Raw genomic sequence first — 23,153 nt, 5'->3', positions numbered from 1 at the left:
CCAGTCAGAATTAGAGGAGAGCTTACCTGGCCCCTCCAGAACCTGATCCTCCAGCCAAGGGTACGGCTCGGCCTCTTCTGGTGGGACTGTTGGCTTTGGAGCAGATCTTTCTTTAAAGCCTGCATTTTTATTCACAAAGTTAACTTAAGGTTTTCTTTCTTTTTTAAAAAGATTTTGACATGTTAAACCAAGTAAAATAATGTTTCCAAACACTTCATCAATACTGCCAGTAATTCAAAGTTTCCAAGACTTTATATTACAGGAAAATGTTGATATGCTTAAAAACTGAAGTAGGGCAATAGTTTGTTCTCTAACTTCACCTGGGCCTTTAACACCTCTTTGCCTAAATGAACTTTTCATTTAAAAAATAATAATAAATCATTGTGTGAATATTCACAAATCTCTAAAATATAGTCACAAAAACAATAGGCAAAATAAAATAAAGTCATATCTGAACTTGCCAAAAGAAATTCAGTATGAGTTCAATCTCCTCTCGTGTTTGTAAGTGACTAATTAGCTTCTAACTCTTGGACTCCGAATTCAGCAATAAGACAATTAAGATATTCTGGAACCTTCTACTGTTAATTGCATGCACTCCGTATTTTGATTTATATATAATTATTCTTCTTGAAAACTATAGTTAAATATGAGAGGAAATAATACATAAGTCACTATGTACAATCTTCTAAAGGTAACATTTATGAGCAATATTATTCCATAGAAAAATACGGGAAAAAAAGTTATGTTTTTCCTTTTTTGTCTTAAGGAAAATAAGACATCAGGGTAAATTAACATGAAGGATGATTTTTAAAGTCAATGCTGGTCTAAAATCTATTATACTGCTAGTTCTTTGATATTTTATATGTAGCACATTAAAATACATCCCCAATTAAATACAGCTATTTAGAAAACTAAATTAGACTGTCATGAGCCTGACAATTCCATTTACCAAACCCTAGGCTCTTCGCTACCCCACCGAGAATCTTGTACCAAGAGTAGCTACTAAAGAGCATGTGTTCTGCATGTCAATAGCTGGAATGAAAAGGTCAGGACAGAACTGAGAGGTCTTTTCTAATCTTAAGCAGCTTTATAAAACTCATTGGAGATTTGCTATTGCAGTCTGGAAAATCCTCATTTCAGTGTCACTTCCTCTTCTGTTTTGGTTCTTTATATTTTCCCTTATTGTTCCCTTTTCTATATCTCTTCATTTTTCTCCCACTGACAAAAACACCCTCCCACCATCCTCTCCCAAATCCTAAAAAGACACTGAAACAGATTCACAGGATCCCACCTCATCATTTGTATTTCCCCTAGTTACTTATTTCTGATATGACTTACCCAAAAAAACTAACGTTAGAAAACAAACACCAATACATACAGTCGTGTTCTACCCCTAACTATAGATTCCTGAGAAAGCATACACAAATAGGCACAGATCCTAATTGTAGTTCACTTTCAGGGCATGGGGGTAAGGGATGAAGGCTTATTAAAACATCTCATTTCAAATTCCAAATTCAGGGCTGAAAATTCCCATGTCCTTTTCCACTTAAATAAGTCATGCTTACGTCTCTTAACTATTACTGGAACAGGTATGGACTTACGGCCAAGTTCTGCTGAATGAACAGGCTAAACTTTGAGTCTTCAGAATCAAGTCATTTATCTGCACTCTCAGCATCTCAGAAAACACCTGGTACATAGCAGGTGCTCAATAAACGGCTGCAAAAGGGCTGAGCACACCCCGTGTGTGACTGCTCTGCTCTTTAAAGGGCTACAGACTCTCTGCAGGGCCAAGGCTATAGCTGCACCAGCGAGGCTTAGGGCTGTAGAGGAGGCAAGGCGGACTCACATCAATTTCCCTGCTACTGTTTACCAACGAGATGCCTATTTGTGCTCTAGCAGCATCCACCATTTCAGTACCACAAGCCTAATTTGCCCGGAAGGTCTGGTTTGTCTTTTGTCCTGGTATAATGACTTCATTCTCAAAAGCATCTCAGTTTGGATGAAAAATTACAGGGTCACTCTTCACTAATCCCATCTGTAGCAGGCTTTCAAAACTGTGCTCCATGGGTTCAGTAAGCAGTTAAATATTCCCCCATCAAACAATAAAGATTTAAGCTGCCTGAAAATCCCGTTCTTACTGGATTCTGAGAAAAGTTTCATTTGAAAAAAAATTTTGATCCTAAAATTGCTTGAAAACAACTAGTACATCAATATTCAGACCCACAATGCCCCTAATAAACAGCTTTCTCTAAATCAGCTGGGAGCTATTTGTCTCTAAAATTGACATTGTAAAACTCGAAAAACAACAGGAGAAAGCAAAAGCCCATAACAAGAGAAAATATTGAGTAGCTTTCTTTTCTGTCCAAAGCAGCAGCTGAATTGTAAATGTACTAATACCTGGTCACAGCTATTTTCCAGAGGTGAAATCCGTGCAAAAATATTTTGTAAACTTCAAAGAAGCTGAAGATCGCATTAACACATCTCTTTCCCCAGACCCTTATAAACTTCCTAATATTTAACAAAAACACATTTTAGAATAATTCTTATTGTTTTGATAACCCATGTGGAAGCTTTTACTGTGATGTTTCCAAAATGTTTTGTTACCCAAGTCCATTTTAATCCATGAATCCATGAAGTATTCCCCAGAAAATAGTGGTAAATCCATGTCTCATACAAGATTTTAGGCAAAAAGTAAACAAAAGTTAAACAAGAAAAATAAATAAAATAAGGCAAAGGAAAGGTTTTCAAATTGGATTTATTATGAGGTACACATGGCAAGGATACAGCTCTGAAATGAATCTTCAAAATCAGGTTATGAAATGAATGTATCGGTTCTGATGCTGATGTGGCTGCAAACAACAAAACACCGACTCACACTGGCTTGAGCAAGAAGGAAGTTTATTATTTAACAGTAGGTGGGCTGGCTCTCAGCCCTGGCTTCATCTTCAGGGTGGCAATCCGGGCTCTCCCAGCTGCAAGCTCCTCTTTCAGACAAGATGATGTCCAGAAGCAAAGGACCACCTCTTGTTCTGCTTCTCTTAGGCTTGAGGAAATCCTTCCTGGAACTTCTCACCATTCTTCCCTTTCAGTTTTAACAGTCAGAATCAGAACCCACTTCCATTCCTAAACTGGCAAGAGCAGCAGGATGACCACAACTGTTTGACAGTAATTATCTAGGGTTGAACGAATGTTGCACATCAACCACGACAGCTCCTGCATGATTTGGAAAACCAACTAGTTCCCTTAAAACACACCTTGTTTTCAGCTCTTTGAGCACATGAGACAAATCAGGAAACATTTTTTTAAATGTTTACATTTAATAAATATATAAATTTTCTTCCAATTGTAATTAAAAAATGGAGTAAGTTATAAAAAGTAAATGAAATGAGCACTTTAAATCAACCATTCATAGCAAATTTAATTACCTGATACAATTACTGTAGCCTAGTATCAGCTTACTTCATTCACTACTACCCAACTACACTTGACCATAATGGGAAAGAATAAGTGGATTTTCTTCCCATTCTGGGAAATCAATAAACCACAAAGGCACCCGTACTAACTGGCCACGCTAATCCTTGCTGTTGTTCTCGGCTTCTATAATCAGCAGGTACAATCCTGGCAGGTATCCCAAGAGCAGCCCTACTGCCAGGAACTATAAGAGCTTCCCTGACACACAGTAAGAGCCATTCCAGATTCAAATCATTTTCATGTGACCCAAGGTGGACAGACAGGCTTCAGGAAGAGGATGACATAAATCTCAAAAGAATTAAACACTGCCAGAAAGATTCCTAAGAGCCTGGTTTCAGGACCAATGGAGGGACTCCACAAAGATGGGGTTGGAGTGGACTCAGTTAACATCTCACAACAGGAGACTATGTGTAGGAGCTTAGGAACACCAGCCAAGAGCACTGCCTTTGAATCCATTTGAAGCCCATCTTGAACACATTACCACTGCTACAACTTTGGTCTCCACAAGTATGGAAAGCGGATAAAATAGTAACTCATTAGAAGGCTTTTAAGAATTAAATGAGATAATTTAAACCCAGAAAATACACACCTTCCCCAACAGTTAATGTTTTCCTTTATTTCTTCTAAAGAAACAAATCTACCTCTCCCTCCTGCCTGCCTTGCACACATACACACAACAACATGAACAAAGCTTAAGGCAACTTACAAGGTGGTTAAAACAATTACTGAAAAAGCTTCTGGGTTTTTCCTTAAAAAAATTTTTTTAAACATTTTTCACCTTTCTAATATTACTAACAGTGTATACAGACCTGAAATATATTTTAATTATCTACTTTATATGTTAACCATTCAATAAACATTCATTGAATGCCTGTTAATGTCAGTTACTATGATAGGTACTGGACATAAATCATAGTCTAATAACAAAGTCCCAGAATGAAGCAAAGTGAAGAGCATGATAATTGCAAGGCACACAATCCAACCACCTGGGAGGATCAGAGAACGTGAGGACAGATGTGATGACTTAGCTGGATACTGCAAGAGAGGCAGAAGGCAGCCCACCACAGTGGGAGCGTGTTGTATGCAGAGGGGAAGTGGGCAGGACAGACGATAGTCCAGTTTTTCTCCATCCCCTGTTTATCTCAGAGCATTTCATTGTAGAGACTGTATCCGCAGGGCCTAGAACAGCCCCCAATACACTGCAGATACTCTGAATATTTCTTCAACGAACCAATAAATGGGAAATAGAGATGACACAGCATGTGGGTCTTTATTTCATTATCAAAAACAACACAGAAACTTTAAGTATATGCCTTCCTCTAATCTTAGAGAAGAAATATTTGAGGCAAGGAAGAAGTGGCAGACCTCTACGATGTAGAGATGCTAATAAAGAGTGATAAATACATACATGAAGTAAAATCAAATGAGGTATGAAATGAGAACAAAGAAAAATAGATGATTTTCTGCTCTGTAGGGCTTAGAAAATGGAAGCTTTTGCAGAAATTGATTTCTATGTAAAAATGACATCCCAAACCAGTAATAAACATCTAGTTCATGTGGTTTTATCCTCAGGCAAATGGAGAAGGTAGGGCCTGACACTAAAGATTGTTACTGAGGATTTTTTCCAAGTACCCCGAACAAGATTTGCCTGAGAATAAGCCTTCTGGGTCTGCTATGTAATACTCACCCTTCAGTTTCCTAAGAACAAACACTTTCTCTTTAGACAGAACCAGGGGAAAATGTAAAGAGCTTAACATTAGTTAACCTCATAACTAAATGGCAGTATTTATCAAATGGCATTTTCTCTTACATTCCTCTAACTGCCTAAAGTTATTGTTGACCAAGGGTTGGGATGAGTTCTCTCTATTCCCAGGGCTCAAACTCTGAGACACCCATTCAGGCTCATCCCATTCAACCCTTCATATCTGGGCGGCAGCAGGAGGCATCGCATCGGGTGAGGAGGAGAGAAGGGTAAAACAGTTCCAGAAAGTGCCTGCCTTTGGTGCGGATGAAATACAGGGTATAAATATTCACCGTGTGGCCTGCCCCGCACCTAGCCCCCCTTCTCCCAGTAAAAGCCCACTGATTTTGTTGAGGGACTGGTTCTCCATCATCCCAGTTTTAAGGGTGGCACTCGCATGCCCTTGGTCTTGCAGTCACTGCTTGGTTACCCTACCCCATCCCCCATTCTGTAAGAAATAGGAATAAATATGAGCACGGGGGACTCCAGGCTGCCTGAGAAGGAAGGCCACCTCCTGAGAGAGCCCAAAGATGGAGAGAGAGGTCCAGACCACTGTCTGAGCATAACCAAAAGACAAAAAGCACAACTACCCCTGGGCTTTACGGTCATGTGAGCCAATCAATGTTTTTGGTCCACGTAAGCTAACTGGAATGGACTCACACATGTAACCAAAAGAATTCTGGAAAATACTTAGAAGTAAATCTAAACGTGTTCCTAATATCCTGAGGAAGAATGATGAACGCTTTTTCCACAGAAACATAGTTACACCGAGACTTGCAGAACTGGAAATTAGGAATTGAATAGGTTTTTGTGGACTGGATAGAAAAACCTCTAAAGACCATAAAATCGCTTCTATGGAAAAATGTGTTCTGGGTACAAAGCAAACTTATAAATAAGCTTTTCAAACTTAGACTGGGTATGAAATTTCTCAATTATACCATATACTTAAGACTACACTTTGTTTCTTCATAACTTTTTTCTAGCCTTTACATTTCACATCTTGTGTTTCCATGTTGTAGCAGTATCCTTTAAATAACTAAGCATTCTTGCAGTTTTATACATATGTAACATTTAGAATTACTTTTATTTGCCCGTTCAATGATCTCAGTAAAACAAAGTAGGACCCAGTACATCCATTTCACAATGATACGTTAGTTACAAAGAATAAAGAACTTAACTATTTGTCTCACAATCTGTTGATAAAAGGAATGGGAATCATAGCCACAGTGCTTCCAAACTTTTAACAACTGACTGAAACAACTTGGTAGAATTATTACCATTATTCTGACAAAAGAAAGGGAAGCACGAGTGCTAACAACGTACCAGCCACTCATGCACAATCACCTCGAGGGAAAGGAGAGAAAAACCAGCATTTCCAAGATGCATTTTATAGTGAACTGAGTAACCGATTTGGAGAATTGTTACCAACGGGTATTAACAGAAGGAACAGTGGAAGACACAGGAGAAAGGAATAAAAGTCTGGAGACACAGACTAAATCAGCAGACCCATTTCATGGAAAATGACATTTACAGTTAACTTAAATCACTAAAAAAATTTTGTTTCCTTTGGCCGTGCAGCATGTGGGACCTCACTTCCCCATCCAGGGATGGAACCTGTGCCCCCTGCAGTGAAGCACAGAGTCCTAACCACTGGACTGCCAGGGAATTCCCAAACCATTAACATTTAAAATCATACTTGTTTGCTATCTTTCTTTGTTTTCTAATGGAAGTATATACAGGGAGTCCTTATTACCCAAGTAATCATTATGAGAACCTCTGAAGTTACAAAGTTGGATGGCTACACAGGCCATAACACTACAAAATACTCTCTATGAGCCAATCTCTGGCAGAATTAATTCCCCGGGATTAATTCAAACTTTCATGCTAACAGATTTATGTCAATTTCTTTACCAGTTTCTCCCTCATTTTGAAATGCCGTGGGACCGCCTACACACAATGCAAATCATCCATAAAGTCAAACTGAAAATCTTGAAAAAAATAAGATTGCAAATAGTTGATTACAAGCGATGTTAGAAATAACTGAAATTCACACACAAAGCCATTAACCAATGAAAACACAGAAATTACACATCACAACTGAAGGAAAAATATCAATGATTACAAAGTTCTTCCAAAGAAAGTATTCTGAACACTATAGGATAATAGATTCCTGGAAAAACTGATAAGCTCTCAAATATTTTTGTAAAACTGACCGTCTTTACGATGACTGCTACTCACATGGGAAATGTTATCATACAAAGGAAAATTAGGCCAAGAATGTCATTTTTTAGAATTCTATGCATCATCTCTTAGCGTAGCTTAAGTAATGTTAGTGATATAACAAAATACATTTATACTCAGTATTTAATTTTCACTTTTCAGGACTTTTTCTGACTCCCAACTACTTCAAGTTATATAATTTTTGTCCCTGTTTTTAGTTGACATTTCAAAAAGGTGACCTTTCTGGTTTTAATTATCCTTACATAAAAATATGAAGCAGCAGAATATAGACATAACTACATACTGAATAAAAAAGTAAGTAAAACTGAGAAAGCAAGCATAATTTTAACCCATTAATCATGACCAAAAGCATATTTCCACTAAGTTTTTTAGGTGAACAGTAAGGGCCAATGCATCTGAGTAAAGTGTCACCTCAATTTCAATAAAATTCAGCTGAAACCTTTATTTACTGAAGAAAATGGAAGGAAAGAAAAAAAAGAAAGTAAGCCAATTCCCAGTTCTCAAGAGCTCTTGAAATATTTTTAATATTTTAGGACAGGAGTTTCAATTCAATTCTTGAGTTGTTATTCAAAGGGAAACTCAATGATAGAACTAAAATATTTCCAGGTGCTTTATTAGATAGCAACAGATAATGCTTATATGCTTATGCTGATTAGGGTTCATCTAAATTTTTTTCACTAATTTCTTAGAATTTAGCATTTATGTACTTTATGCCCCACAGCCATTGACTGTCCTTAGGTAAAAATTATTAGAATGCCCTCAGTAAAGGTCATTATAATTTGCTGCCCTTCTCTACAAGGGAGAAAAAAAAAAAGTCATCTGTACAGAAATTAACACTTAAAATTTAAAAACTCAATCTATTTATCTTAGCAAGACCTAACATCAGGATATATTTTTTAAAGATTGTAATTTTATGTGGTCGGTGGATATAGTTTTGCTTCTCGTTCTGTCCAGTTCTCAGAGTCTCCCTCTTCTTCTCCCAGAAACTCTTTCCTGCAGGAAGCATTTCATGTGGTTTGAGAGGGAACCCCTCAACCCACACCCAAAGCTTTGTGCACAGGAGCCAGCCTGTCCCCCGACTACAGGAAAGGTCACAGATGCTTCCAGGCCTGACCAGGACAGCCAGAATCTCCCAGGACTTTTCTCCCAGGGCCAGCCCAGGAAACTGCATCTTTGTACAAGGATGGCTAAACTACAAAAATGTGTCTGGGGCCCCCGGAGGGCCACCCTCCTCATCAAGTGGCAGCACCTCCATTTAGAACAAAGTCAAGTAGAAATCAGCAGGGTTAAGATCTGAGAAGAGAGCTAGGAAGAAACAGCTGATAACAGGTCTGTGCTTGGGATCTACGCACCTCAAGCCAGTGCCCCTGTACTTGCCACCAAATGAGCCATAAGATTCACTGTGGTTTACTGTGCTCCCATAATCAAACTATAAAAACAATAAAATCCGGACTGATCAACATAGGAAGCCCCAAGTTAACCCATGTGACAATTTCTTTGGGACTCAGTTTTTAAGCAACAGAATGATAGGATTGGATTAGAGATATTAGACTAGATATTCTCTAGGCCTGCCCCCTTGCTGTATAATTTTATTATGTCTGTTGGAATTTTTGTCAACTAAATGTACAGGTGCTTGATTTTAAGCAGTAAAAGGTGTCAGCATATTAAAAAAACAAAAAACACAATACTTTTAGAAAATTTGCACTTAACACTTACTCATTTCTGATTTGAAATATCTTTAATTAGGCCAAAATCTCTGTTTTTAAAGGCTCTTCGAAGAAGAAGGTGAAGAATTATTTTAAAAATAAAATTAAAATTTTGTGGCCGCGCTTACGATTCAGTTACAACAAATCAGGTTATTCTTCTCAAATTCAGTAACTGAATTTCACCAGCAGTCACGGTTACAGAAATAAGACTTCATGTAGAACAGCACAGACCATTTGTAGAAACATATTTCTTATAGAAATTTCATTTTATTAAATGTTTTCTGAACTCAATTTTGATCTCAAATTTGCAACTCCTTAGAAACGGTAAACAAGTACGATACAATCAAATATGAAAAATATATGCCATTCCACCAATATAACTGAAAAATTGTGATATAAAATGAAAGCATATCCTAATTTGAAATAATTAAAGCCTTTCTATAACTATTCCGAGTCTGTAAAGATGTCATAAATAAGCATTCTAAAATTGTTCTTCTACATAAAATTCTCTTTTATCCAGGACTGTTTCTAGAATTCTCAGAACACAGTGAACACTAAGTACTGGGCAACAGGAGAAGGTGGGGGAGGGATGGGTGGAGCGGGAGAGGCAGGGTGAGGAGTGAGGCAGCACAGGGGGGGTGAAGAAGGAGGTAAAGCAGATGGTAAAAGACCAGGAGGAGAGATGAAAAGGAGTTGAATGGCGAAGAGCCTGAGGAAGGAGCAGCCCCCTGAGAGGGGGGCGAGGGGAGGAGGATGGTGCTGTCTGGGCCTGGGGACGGAGACTCGCAGGCAACTTCACAAGAGCCCGAGGAGATGCCCTGGGAAGAGCTGGGGGAAGGAAAAGGGTATGGAGAAAGGAAGTGGAGAAGGAAAAGGGTAGTTGAAGAAGAATGGGAAGCAGGAAAGCAGGAAGGCGAAGGAGGGAAGAAAGACAACAGCTAACAGAGAAGAAGGTAACCTCCTATCTACCTGAGTATTTATCATTCCTGAAACTTACAAATCACTGCATATAAATACTATTTAAAATTTTCATATTCTTGCTGAACTCCAGTGAAAATATTCTGTATTAATAAATCATTACAATTCATATTACACATATACATTTACCTGATACACGATCAATAAGTTAATAAAAACAGACGTTATTACATCATATTTTTATTACATATTGTTTTAAAGCTTCATCTTTTAAATTTCGAAGCATGAGACGGGTACCTCAATTTCAAAGAATTTACTTGGCTAAGCACCAATAAATATAGTCAATGGCTAAATGACACATCTTCCCCAACCAGAACAATACCAAGTTTTCTATGCCCTTCAGCAGCAAATCAGGATGAAGAATGTTACCATTTCCTGGGATGCTGCTGCAGCTTCAGTTCTTTCTCTTCTCGTTGCTCCCCTTTGCTACGTGTGCCTGTTTGGCAGAACTTCTCCCTGCTTTTCTATCATCTTTGTCTTTGGGTGCCACTTTACCAGAAGAATCCTTGATATTCGTTGATTTTTTCCTATTTTCCTTGGCTTTAGTACCTTTACCTAGTCCCGCTTTCTCCTTGTCTTTGTCCTTTTTAACCCTAGGAGACTCTTCCCTGGAGACAACTGAAGCCGCAATTTTCTTCTCCTTCCGGTCATCCTCCTTTTCTTTCTTGCCCCTTTTTCTCTCTTCATGCTTACTTTCCCTCCTTGACTCAAGCTTCTCTTTTTCCTTCTTGAGCTCTTCTTTAGTGAGTTCTTTAACTTTCCGGTTTTCCAATTAAAGGGAAAAATGTTTATTGAAAGTCATCTCTTAATTCATAGACAGCAACTTAGTGCAAAAGTATTGTCTTTTTTTCTATCTCCCCACACACATGGAATGATCATTCAAAAAGTGACTTTCATCCACTAGTTTTAAATTGGCTAAAAACAGCTGCAAACCTCTATGAAGTATCAGCTATAAAAGAAATGCTAGAAACTTGCCATCATTTTTCCAGCTGGCAATATAGCATGATTTGCCTCAAAACAAGGTTAACACGCAATATTAATAAAATGAGTCCAGCCATAAAGGTAGCACTTTACACAGAGTGTTAACAACTCACACATCACAGCTATGACAACATAATTAAAGGAACACTGACAACGTAGGAACAAATTTTCCATAGCTTGCAAGTATTTGTACAAAGGTAATTTAAAAGTCTTTAGCTCTAACAAAAAAAGTATGTCCTTAAAATATCTGCACTTGCATTCCTTGGAAACAAATATAACGCACAAATGAAAAGTTAAATACCATTTAATTTTCTTAGTTTAGAAAAATACAATTTCCATATGAGTACAAAATTTTAAGTCTGTTATCTACAGTGTCTAAGATGACAAGGAGAACTTCTTGTCTGCTTCTGTTCAACATTATGAAATCAGTATTCCTTTAAGTATATTTCCCGTTATTTTACGTAGAGCCACTCCAAGCCAACATCTATGCTGTCCATGCTCACAGAAGAGAGAACAATTAAATGGAATATACAGGTGATTCCAAATCTCACGTGAGGTGCTGCTTTCAACCTGCTTTAAATAAAGTTGAACAGTGCTGCTAGCAAAAGCTTTGAATTTCACCTCCTTGATTCCTCATTAAGAAATCATACGAGAAGCAAGGTGTTTACTGTATAATGTAGCATTTAAGCAGAAACAAAAAAGAGAAAGATTTCTTTAATAAAACGTGGAAGATGTTTCTGCCCATCAGAATCATGTAAAACTCACAGAGTACAAAATGTTATTCGATTCTTCCTGACAATTTTATTAAAACCTTGTAAAAATACAGAATAGAATTCATAAATCATCAACCATCCTCAAAGTCCTCATTCTTCTTCAACGCCGTTCAGAGTAACATAGATAAGTAAACTGCAAGAGCAGAATGCTGGTGCAATGCTGGCACGTGTTACTTTGCACACAGTTTTTAAAATATTAAATCTTGGGCTTCCCTGGTGGCGCAGTGGTTGAGAGTCCGCCTGCCCCTGCAGGGGATGCGGGTTCGTGCCCCGGACCGGGAAGATCCCACATGCCGCGAAACAGCTAGGCCCGTGAGCCATGGCCACTGAGCCTGCGCGTCCGGAGCCTGTGCTCCGCAACGGGAGAGGCCACAACAGTGAGAGGCCCGCGTACCGCAAAAAAAAAAAATTAAATCTTTAATGTTGAATTTGCCTCTCTAGATCAAGGAGTCAAATTATACTTTATTGGCCATTTATTTCATAATTACTTACATAAGAATAAAATGGTAAAAATTCTGGTTTTCTTCCCAGGAATTAGTCAGGCGGGATATCAAAGTTAAAACATTAAAATTTCCTAATCTTAAAGTTAAAATACAAATCACAAAACCCTGTAAATCACATAGTAAAAGTCTCACCTGTCAATGTTTCACCAAAATCAAACTACATACAATGTGCCAAGCACTTGAACACAAAAGAGTATTACAAGTTTATAAAGAAAAGCATGCACTTTCCCCATGCCCCTCTCCCTAAAGTACAGAAATCTTTACAGTGGACAAGAAAAACCAAAGGAACATAAAATAAGGCTGCAATAATAAGCTGTTAGCCTATACAGAATGGTTGACAGGTGTAATAATTTTTAATGAGTCAAAATATCAAACACCGCAAATTCTATACCGGCATAATGAAATCTAAGTTTTCATTTTACTGAAAACTACAAGTTTGGTCCCACTAGCTTTTATTGTGCTCTAAGACAGCATCATCAGAGCTTTTGGAAAAAGGAAATCAATCATTGATGAACTCATCTTTATTTCCGACAGTACCTAAAAAATTTAGACTAAAGAAAAGTTTTAGAAGGTAGATAGGATGTATATACTGTAAATTTAATGTGTAGTTTAAAGACTGTTGCGAGGTTTTGATAATCTGAAAAAGGAAATTACTTAAAATTATAGGCCCGAGGCAGAAAACTCTTTAATGAAACCTTGATAAAACTACTTACAACCAAAGGTGCACCCAAAACCAAAAAGCAATAATGTTTAGCATTAGTAGCTGCATCTACAAAACATTATCTGTAAACTGTCATGCATTTTCAAGCATTAAACTTGATTCACTCAAGGCTAATTTGAAAAACAGAAAATACCTTTAGCCTTGGTTTTTCTCTTGGCTACCCCACCAGGTCCTTCTGTTGGTGTTTACAAGATGAAAATATGTTACAAACAGAAAATATTAAGGTAATTAAAAAATAAGTATCTATAAAATAGTTTAAATTGATGCAACTATTAAACAAATTTACTTAAATTCACCCTTAAAAAAATACACTCCTGCAACATACAAATATCTATCATTCATACGTCATTTTAGAACCTTACTTTCACTACCTATAACCGAAAAATGCATTTTTAAAAACATCATTGATTTAATCAACTTCACAACCTGCCTTAGGTCTGAAAGAATTGTTGGCTTTAGAAATGTCTAATTACCACAGGAAATGGCATTTCCCTCTCAGTGGTACCTGGATGTCAGTGGACTTCTGCTTGGACACAGATGGTCAATTACAAGCACCAGGGGTGAAAGGACCTGGGGACCTTATTTCCCTACTCAATCATCACTGCCACTCAAAAAAAGGATAGCATATTTTGATAGAATTTTACTCTTTACTGTTTGAATAATCATGGCTTTTCTCCCATAGTTTCAAACTTTCTTTATAAAAAATTACATAAATAAGAATTATACCATTATGGAGGTATATACTAACATTTTTACTCTTCATCTAAAAACTCTGCAAAGGCTTTCTATTTCTTCTCTAGGCAAATGAAAGTTCCGATGTGTTTATTTTTAACCTTCTAACAAACATCAGTACCACATAACCTCGCCGTACACTTTTTCCAGCCAGCCTGTACTTAGCATCCCAAACAACTGATGTTCCCAATTCTATCTCCTGGTCACATAAATGTTATTTTACACTCACGTATCAGCAAACTTTCCAAAGTGGCGTTCCAGGTTGCCAATCCACTTCCTGGGGACACCAGGGTAGGAGGCAGGGTGATTTCTGCTCATCCCCTGTGGAGGCAGCACCATGCACAACCTGTCACCCTACAACTAAGGTCTGAAGTGTCCCAAGAAAGCCCCTAAGCCCTTTCACACATACTCCTGCTGGAAACTGTGGAACCCCCTCGGTATGTTTCTCAAAACCATAATCACACTCCCACTGCCAGTATGAGATTTTTTTTACTCCTGTTCTGTTGTTTGAATCACCCTCCACTCCTAAATCTCCTCCCCTCTCTCTGTTCATGGCAAGTTGTTTCCATCAAATGAGACAGTTCATTTGAGAATGGCGATCTATTTTGGTTGAGATATCATCATTGTCATTCCGGAAAAAAAGTGTTAGCGTATCTTACCAATGACTACATTAAAAACACAAACGTGAATTAACTGTTCCATGTGGCTGTCTGTATCCATCCAGTTACTTGACATGCATACATAACCAAAACCAGTGTGTGTGTCTAACAACTATTTTTCACAGACAAAGCCCAGTTCTTTCTTAAACTCTAGCAAAAACAGCATACCACCTTGTAATACTGAACGCTATCTTGGACCACTCCCCAAGAAAGTTTATTTAGGTAAAATGTCAAACTTATTCTTGCAATGACAACTTTTAAATACATGGGTATTATCCAATGTGCAAAATAAATTAGCGTAACGCATTAAAATACACTTTTAATGGTGCTAATGTCCCCTCCTGATGGGTGTTATCCAATGTGCAAGAGAAATTAGCGTAACGCATTAAAATACACTTTTAATGGTGCTAATGTCCCCTCCTGATTCCTGTATGTTCTTGACTGGGGAGGCCTGGATTTTCCCTTAAAAAGCAGAATGGTGGGAATCAGACTATCCCCCTACCCCTCCACTATTATGATATAGTCAAAAGAGCTATATTGATGAAAAGGCTAGAGTTAACATAAATAAGCCAACATATTAGATCAACATCAGATTAGCTGATCAGAAACATGAAAATATAATAAGTACTTGATTTAAAACTTTTCCAGTTTGGGTATAAATCCCTAAAGTGATACAAATTAACAATGTGCCATTGTACTATATAAAATGCCAAAGTATCAACCTAAGCTGCCTTCTCTGAACTTAAAGAATATATTCAATCATTTTTCAATATTTTTGACATGACAAAGACTGAACTAATAATTTAAACAACAATCATCATATTCGGTCTCTGAAGGAAAGAGTATAAACATGAAAGAAAGCGCAGCACTTGGAAAACAGAAGGTAATACAGGAGCCTGTAAGGAACAAAAGAAGAGGGGAGTCAAGAAAACGCAGGGAATGAATGAATGAATGAATGAATAGAAAATGCAGGATTCTAGAAGTCAAAGTAGCGGTTGTAGAAAGGACGGAATGAACAAAGGGTTAGGATGAGGACACTACTGAATTCTGTTTGTTAGTAAATGTCCCATATACAGTTTTACAAGGAGTATAAGAGGCGGTCACGTTACAATGAGAAAACAGGTAGAAAGAAGGGTGAGCAAAACCCCAGGGTTGCTCATCACGGCCTCTCTTCCCTCCTTAGAAGAAAACTGATCATCTGTGGGGTTTCCCAAGATTCTCAGTGGGCAGAAAAGGAATAAGAGTTTGAAGAATTTGATCTGCATTCCTATGTTTTGAGGGCTAGGAAACAAAGGCATGTCTAAGGGTAGAGAAACTGAGTCAGCGGGAGAGAAGGGAGGAGGCCAGAAGCAGGAGGTGCAGACACAGGGCAAAGGTCAGCTGCTAAAAAAATGACCAATGAGAGAGGAAAGAACGATTCAAAACACTGCTCAGAGTAAAGAAATGCTGTGCAGAGCAGAGAAATGATAATGGAACCCAAGCCATTAGGATGTGGCTACGGTCAAAGAGAATGGCAAAAAAAAAAAAAAAAAAAGTAATCACCATGTTGTTTACTTCTTTTTTGCCCTGTGTGTTTATTCTGATGGTTTTAAGGTGATTACTGTTAATAGCTAAGTTGACTATTTGGTAATCCTTATACAGAAATTTGGAAAAAGCAGGTCTTATATACCTCCCTTACAGCCTGAGGGTGTTGCCTAAAGGTAATTGACATTATTTTGGCAACTGCCTCAGGGCCACTATCCCACACACATTTTCAAAGTGAAATGTTCTGTGTGTAATTAAAACGCTGCATCACGGTTGGGCCTGCGGTTCCACCACAATTTTAGAAGACTGGCTCCATTACAGAAACCCAAGTACTATAGCTGCTGCAGGCTTTCAGGAAGTCGGTCACAGAATTGGTCAGCTGAGTATCATGTCATACTTAGGTCATCCCAGGCACTCCCACCATCCCTGGTGAGACCAATGAGTCGCTCTGAGCCTCAGTTTCGAAGCTGCCTCCTGCCCTGTACGAAGCATCATAATTTATTTCAACATTGACTAAAGATGAGGCCCTGAACGCCTAAGAGAAGATTCTGCGAGCTAGGCAGACTTGCTCTAGAACATAAGTCTAGTCTTGGCAAAACGCAAGTCAAGACGCTACACCATTTTCCTTTTTATTTTTAAATAGATGGCGTAACAATATTAACACAGACGTTTTTGAAAAAAGGAAGCTACAAACCTTCCAACCCTCTGGGATGAGGGAAGATCAGAACATCAGAGGACTGAAAGACTAAAAGTTTAAGAAGGGATTACATCCAGAGACTGAGAGCTTGAATAAAGATAAAATTCAGACACAACTATGAATGAGATAGCAGAAAGATCACGCGAAGACCTCAGCTAGCACAGGTCAGTTCATCGTCTGAACTTCAAAGTGTCATTTCTCTTGGAAAACAAAATACATCCAATAATTTTTTTCACTTATTTAAGCTGTTTAAAAAAATAATCAGCGTTTTATTATGCAATGGGTAACTCCTGACATTCTCACTCACCAGGACTAACCCCAGCAAATATTTAATAAATACCCTATGTTGGGCTCAGCTTTGAAGAGGGATTCAAACGCAGCCTAACCTGACTCCCAACTTCAGACAGTTCACAATTTAGTTAATATCTACTCCTGTGTATTACGGAGTTATGGCAACAAATAGCAGGCAGAGAATTCAGCACAGTGTTGCATCTATCGACTTGTGATAATAAAGTCTGCATCACTGGATTTTATAAAAGTGCTCCAAATATGCATGGTGATCAAAGAAATTTCCACAGCTCAAAACACAGAAAACGTTTTACTTGTTTTATAGACCAGAATCTGATTTCGAAAGGGTTGCTGAGTATCAAGCCCCCAAAGGTATAACTGCCAGGTGTTCAAATTCATAACTGTCTATGCTTCTATCTGCCTTTACTAATACTCCAAAGTTATAAACATCAGGCCAAACGAGGAAATATTTTGCCCCGTCTAGCTAACTGTAAATGAAAACAAACCAGAATTCAAGCAGAGAAAACAGTTTTTCTTACACGCCTGGATACAGCTCTATAAGACAGGGAGGTAATTTCTAGAATAAAGAATCAAGTAAGTACAAGGTGAAAAAGCAGGATATCACCCAGCACATTAAGTCCAAGGCATCTGCATGACGCAGTGAGCCGGCAGCTGGGCCTCAGGGATTTAATAAGATCAGCACCCAGAAGACACCTCTCCAACTGACTTACACGTCACCCCTCACATCCCAGGGGGAAAAAGAGCTGAAAGAAACTAAAGTGCAGAAAACAAGTCCCCTGAGTGCCACTTCCTTGTTTTGGTACCAAATTCCAGAGAACCCGGTGCCTTTTCAGTTGGACAAACAGCACTTTCCTCTGAGGAAGGGCAGCTCGGAGGAGACAAGGGCATCTGAACTCAGAGCACATTCCTCAACGTGCCTTTGGTTGTTCCAAAGTGGAAATGCAGAGTAAATACAGTACAATGTAAAATTCACCATAAATAAACATTCAAACGTACAGATTACATTTTTGCCTTTTTAACTAAGTTCCTAAGCTTAAAAGACACACGCTAGGAAAATATTTCTATGATGGAACAGAAAATTACACAATAAAGCCTTAGAAGATTAAGAATTGTAACATACATAATAAACAAAATGTAAGCAAAGCAACTTTGTTCAGCTTCAAAGTACTCTATACCAGTTTTGCAAATAACTTTATTTTCTCACCAAAGCAAGCCTTAGGCACAAGTTGAAGGCAGTCACAGAAGTCAGGGGTTCACCAGCTACCTGGATTTTACCTTCATCAGAGGCTTTTCAAAAGGGCTGATCAGAAGGGATACCAAAGAAATGGCAAATTATAATCTCACATTCTTATTTTTCACTTACAAGAATACAGCATAATTAATTTCTGTACATAAAATGTGCATTAGTAGCATGACAAAAAAGCAGAGCCTGATGAGAAATTAATGATTCCAAACATTTTTAACACACAAATTTAATTATTTACTTCTTTATCATAAACTGATCAAAGCATCTTCCAGGGTTAGTAACAATGAAGCATGAAGAAACAAGACTGCCTTAAAAAACAAATCTCAGACATTTGTCTAAGAGAATTTCTCTGAGTGGGACCTCAGACTGCTTTTGAATTTAAACCTAATGAACTCTGATATGTCACAGTACTCAAATTCAAAGTGCAAGACAGGATAAATACAGGCAAAGACTGCATAAGCTTTCAGAAAGAACATTATTAAATCATACTCATTTGTTCCAAAATATTAACATTCCAAAATCAGAAGCTTTGGACTGTCAGAAACATTAACAGAATGAAACATAGTCTCTGAATAATCAGGAAAAGACAAACTAGGGTTATAATAGTTACTTAAGCGTTAGGAGATCACTGTCCAATGTACAACACATGTATCTATTTCCAAAAGTAGCTACTGAATAATGCTTTTTTAAACTAAGATTAGCAAATTGGACAGTTTTCCCGACACATGTAATTGCTGAGTCAAGGGGGAAGTTGATGTGCTTCCAGGGTTCTGATTCGAGACTTTTACTTTCAGGCTCTCATTTTGATAAGCCTGTAAGAGCGAGCTCTAAAAAAGAAACTAAATTTGTCATATTCCCTTCTGAAAAAAATGGGTGAATAATCTACTTTCTGAAAGCAACTTGATTAAATGGGAAAAAATAAGAATAAATATTTGAAAAGTAGAAATTATCATAGTTAAATAAAATGTTAAAAAATGCAAATATTTTCCAATTTTAAGCTCTATAAAGAACCAAAGCTAGGCTAAGTTTCACAGAGGCTCAAAGAGATGTAAAAATATGAAACACCACTCCCAAAAAGGGTAAAAGAAATCAAAGGTCTTGGATCTTATCACTCTTAAGCTATAAGAGCTCTGTTTGAGCTGGGAAATGAATGAAATCTCATTTTAAGAAATGCATGTTACATATGTCTAATACAATTGTTTTTGCTATCACTGAAGCAAACTCATTTTAAATGAATTGATTCAAAGGTGTTTTTAAGGTTTTCTAACGGCAAAAATCGATTCTCCTAAAAAGAATTACCACTTTAATAAATTTAATTTACAAACATAGAAACCATATTATACCTAAGCCAAAGTTGATGGTCAATTAATAAGGTAATACAGGAAAAAATGGAAAAAGACCGTTATTTAGGATGAATAATTTTAATATGTACAACATTATTTAAGATAACATATTGACATTTTCCTTCCTGTGTAATATGCCTCCTTTAAAAAAAATACAAATTACTTTCTCTGGATGTCTATTTGGAAATGAAATTTAAAAGAAATTTTGCTTTCACAGACAGAAAGATTCAGACACACTACTATCTGAATACAGTAACTGAACTACCCTAAGGCAAAAATATGAGGTTATTTTCAAATTATTTTAAAAGCACCATTAATACAGAATTTTACACTGAAATTTGTATTAACCTGTCTGACAAATCAACCTAAACAAATTACAATTAAAGAAAAAAATCAGCCTTTTAAAGGACCACCATTTTACACATCAGTCATGTTAAAGATCAACAGAGAAGCACTGAATTTATGTATCATGCTAGAAATATTTTTATAATTAATTCCACTATAATCATCTTAATGAATAGCGTGTTAGAAGGACAAGCAGCAAGGGTTAATCACAAAACAATGTGCTATTAAGTTTCTGAATTTAGTTCAGCGAGTACATGAGTTGAAACAAAACGATACAGAAACCAATTATACTACCAAGAACATCATTCTCAATGCACTTTGTGGACCAGTAGGAGAATGAGGGGGTACCGCTTTCCTCAAGTGGGAAAGCCAAGCAAGGGACTAGCTAGGCGCTGTACTGGGGAAAAGATGACACAGTTGCCTTGTATTGTCCGATCGCAGCTGCCCCACTGCATGTTAAGCCCTGGATGAGCAAAGGAAAGAAAGAAAAAGGAGATTTTGCTTCGGGGGTTCACAAGCCAGTGACTTCAGTCCCTGCATCAAAGTTACTGGTTATGTAAATCCAAGATGACGCAAGTCTTTCCCTGAACCCCTTCATTCTGTGACGTACCATCAACGCCATCTGTGGTCTCGCTTTCTTCTTCTTCTTCTTCTAGCATTTCAAAAGGAGTCATTATATCATAGAGAAATGAGAGGAAACCATAAAACCAATCTGAACTTTCCTCTGCTAAAATATTAAGGACTTCCTCAAGAGAATCAATATTTTCATTACTGCCATCTTTGGTCAGGCCTACATAAGAATAAAGGAAGAGAGAAAGAGAAAATAAGGAGAGCAGTTAGGTGGAAAAAAGAAGTTGAGGAAGAGTGATCTCAAAAAGGATGTGCATCATGGTCAAGGAAGTTTACAGAAAAGGTATTTTGGAAAATAAAGAAATCGGTTAAGATGCACACCTTACAATCAACTCTCAATCATATGGACTAAAGGAAAAGCAACTGGACCAATCCTCACCCTTCCTACCAGCCCCTAACCGGGTTTGCTTTTCTCTCATCAGAGAAATGAGAGCCAAAAAAACCACAAAATGGTATCAGCCAAAACAGACTGACCAACTTCACCGGGAAAAGTGAGTGAAAGTCATATGAGGATAAAAAGACACTTCCGACAAGCCCCACATTTGCCCATGTAGCACCCAGATATTATCGAGAGTTGATTATACAAACACTTACATATATCAATAAATATTCACGGAAAATAGAAATGTTCATCTCCTCAAACTTTTCCCTTTAGGAGCTGCAGTTAGTTTAGGAAACTCTGGAATTGATATGACTAGCAGGGTAACTGTTCAGCCTCCACAGATGGGCATCAACGTGCTCGAATTATACCAGATAAACAACTTAAATTTTAAAACTAGAAAATGTTAGCTTTATAATGCTCTGGTTACTGACTTGTGGTCCTGTCATTCTGACCAATAATAAGAGTCAGCTATTAATAACAATTCGTTCAGCCTACCAATATGAGATGTGATCAAGGCCAGTCACCTGCAACAGGAACATTCCAGAGTTCTCTCCCTATCAGCTCACGGAATTAGCTTCTACTGCAAAGATCCCAGACCCCCATATGGAAAGAAAGCAGTGTATATATCGTTTTTATCATTTGTTTTTGTCCTGTGAAGAACTGGCTTTGGGTCCAGTAGGTATCAAAGTCCACCAGTAGAACTGTCAAGTTCTATACAGTAAGTTCCATAATTTTGAGGAGAAAAAAAAAAAAAAGACAGGCTGTGAGAAATATGCATCTACGATTTTAGAGCTTTTCGGATTATAACCACCTAACCTGGTATTTCTGGCTTTGACAACACAGAATTTGTCCACACAGCATAACTACCAGCAATCAAGATTCAGGTAAGGGATAATAATAAGACAACTAGTTTAATGTTAAAGATGATAGTGAATTTTCCCCACATTAGTCCATAGAAGAACTACATTGCACCATTCTTCATGCGTTGGGGGGGAAAACCCCACAAACTTCAGTCGGTATTTAAATTATTTTTTGACCAACCCAGCATGTTTCTTCACTGAACTGAAGAGCTGACAAGTGCTGTGAACAGAGATCTGTATTCCCACCCAAGCCCCTGTGGGAATAACACTATTTCTTCTCCTTGTCCAAAAACTCTACAGCTGTATATTTAGAATAAACATTTTTCTTTTTCTCCATTTTCCAATACAAGTACTTCCAAGTACTGAATATAAAATACAAAACTTTACCACCCTTCAGCGTGACAGGATGAAGTATGCAACGAATATGCAAAAGTATCTGAGCAAAACTGATTACCCAACTATGCAACATTTTTGTGGTTCTTAAGACAAAAGTACTAGTCCAAAGAGAAAAAGAAAATATGTTCTGGGTTTATAATTCCTTATCCTCTAAGAGAAGGCCTGAACCAAAGAGCAACATGTGCCTGCCTTTGGGCAAGATCCAGCCCTCCCTTCCCTACTGCTCACTCAGGCATCTGTCAAGGCCACAAATGCCTGTCAAGGCTCCAGGGACTGCCTTCCCGTTTGTTCTCTGGCCATAGCTGGTGCCAGCTAGGTGGAAAAGGATAACTATGTAATCCACAGGTGGTGCTGCTCTAAGAGAATGCTACTCAGAATTTAGTCCTCTTTCCTATGGATTTATTTGGGAAACAAGTTTTCAAAGAATACATTATGAGACAATGTAGCTTCCAATCATCCAAGCCAAAATCAAAGACATTTTAGTTTAGATAATTGGGCCACAAAAGTAGGAAGGAATGTAAACAACACCAAAGTATACTGTAAGGGCCATGGCCAGAAATAATAAAATTAATGATGGCTACTGATCTTGATTTACTCCCATATTTCATTCTCTTCATAGTTCATAAGAAAAGCAAACTTTGAAATGTAAGAGAAATGTAAACATGAACGTGTACATTTCCTCAAATTGATCAAATTTAGATATATGCAAATTTAAGACTCCAGAAAGAAATACTAAGGAGAGAAATCCAAACCTATGGAAGTTCAGCATAACTATTACCACACCTGCCATGCCAAGCTCTCACCCAATCTCTGACTTTCTACTTTCATCCCTCCCCAGGAATTCCCTCTGCCTTAATCCAAGGCCCTTAACCTTGAACTGCTTCTCCAATGAGAACGTACCCCAGAGATCTGGCT

The 23,153-nt window shown here is 37.7% G+C and overlaps 1 protein-coding gene across 9 annotated transcripts in view; it reads right to left on the bottom strand.

Annotated features, from left to right (window-relative positions):
• Positions 1-23,153, bottom strand: part of LOC111185601 (aspartyl/asparaginyl beta-hydroxylase) — a 243,461-nt gene that overhangs the window by 179,677 nt on the left and 40,631 nt on the right. For all 9 annotated transcript variants that reach the window (XM_022595311.2, XM_089899111.1, XM_089899107.1 and 6 more), the window contains one exon: positions 27-119. In XM_022595311.2, the coding sequence (XP_022451019.2) occupies positions 27-119 (93 nt within the window). The remainder of the gene's footprint in view (positions 1-26; positions 120-23,153) is intronic.

Source organism: Delphinapterus leucas, chromosome 17, assembly GCF_059928025.1.
Source record: "Delphinapterus leucas isolate spDelLeu-1000000601 "Yukka" chromosome 17, BTC_Dleu_Yukka2, whole genome shotgun sequence".
Classification (NCBI taxonomy): Eukaryota; Metazoa; Chordata; class Mammalia; order Artiodactyla; family Monodontidae; genus Delphinapterus; species Delphinapterus leucas.
This window is presented reverse-complemented; position numbering and strand designations above follow the sequence as displayed.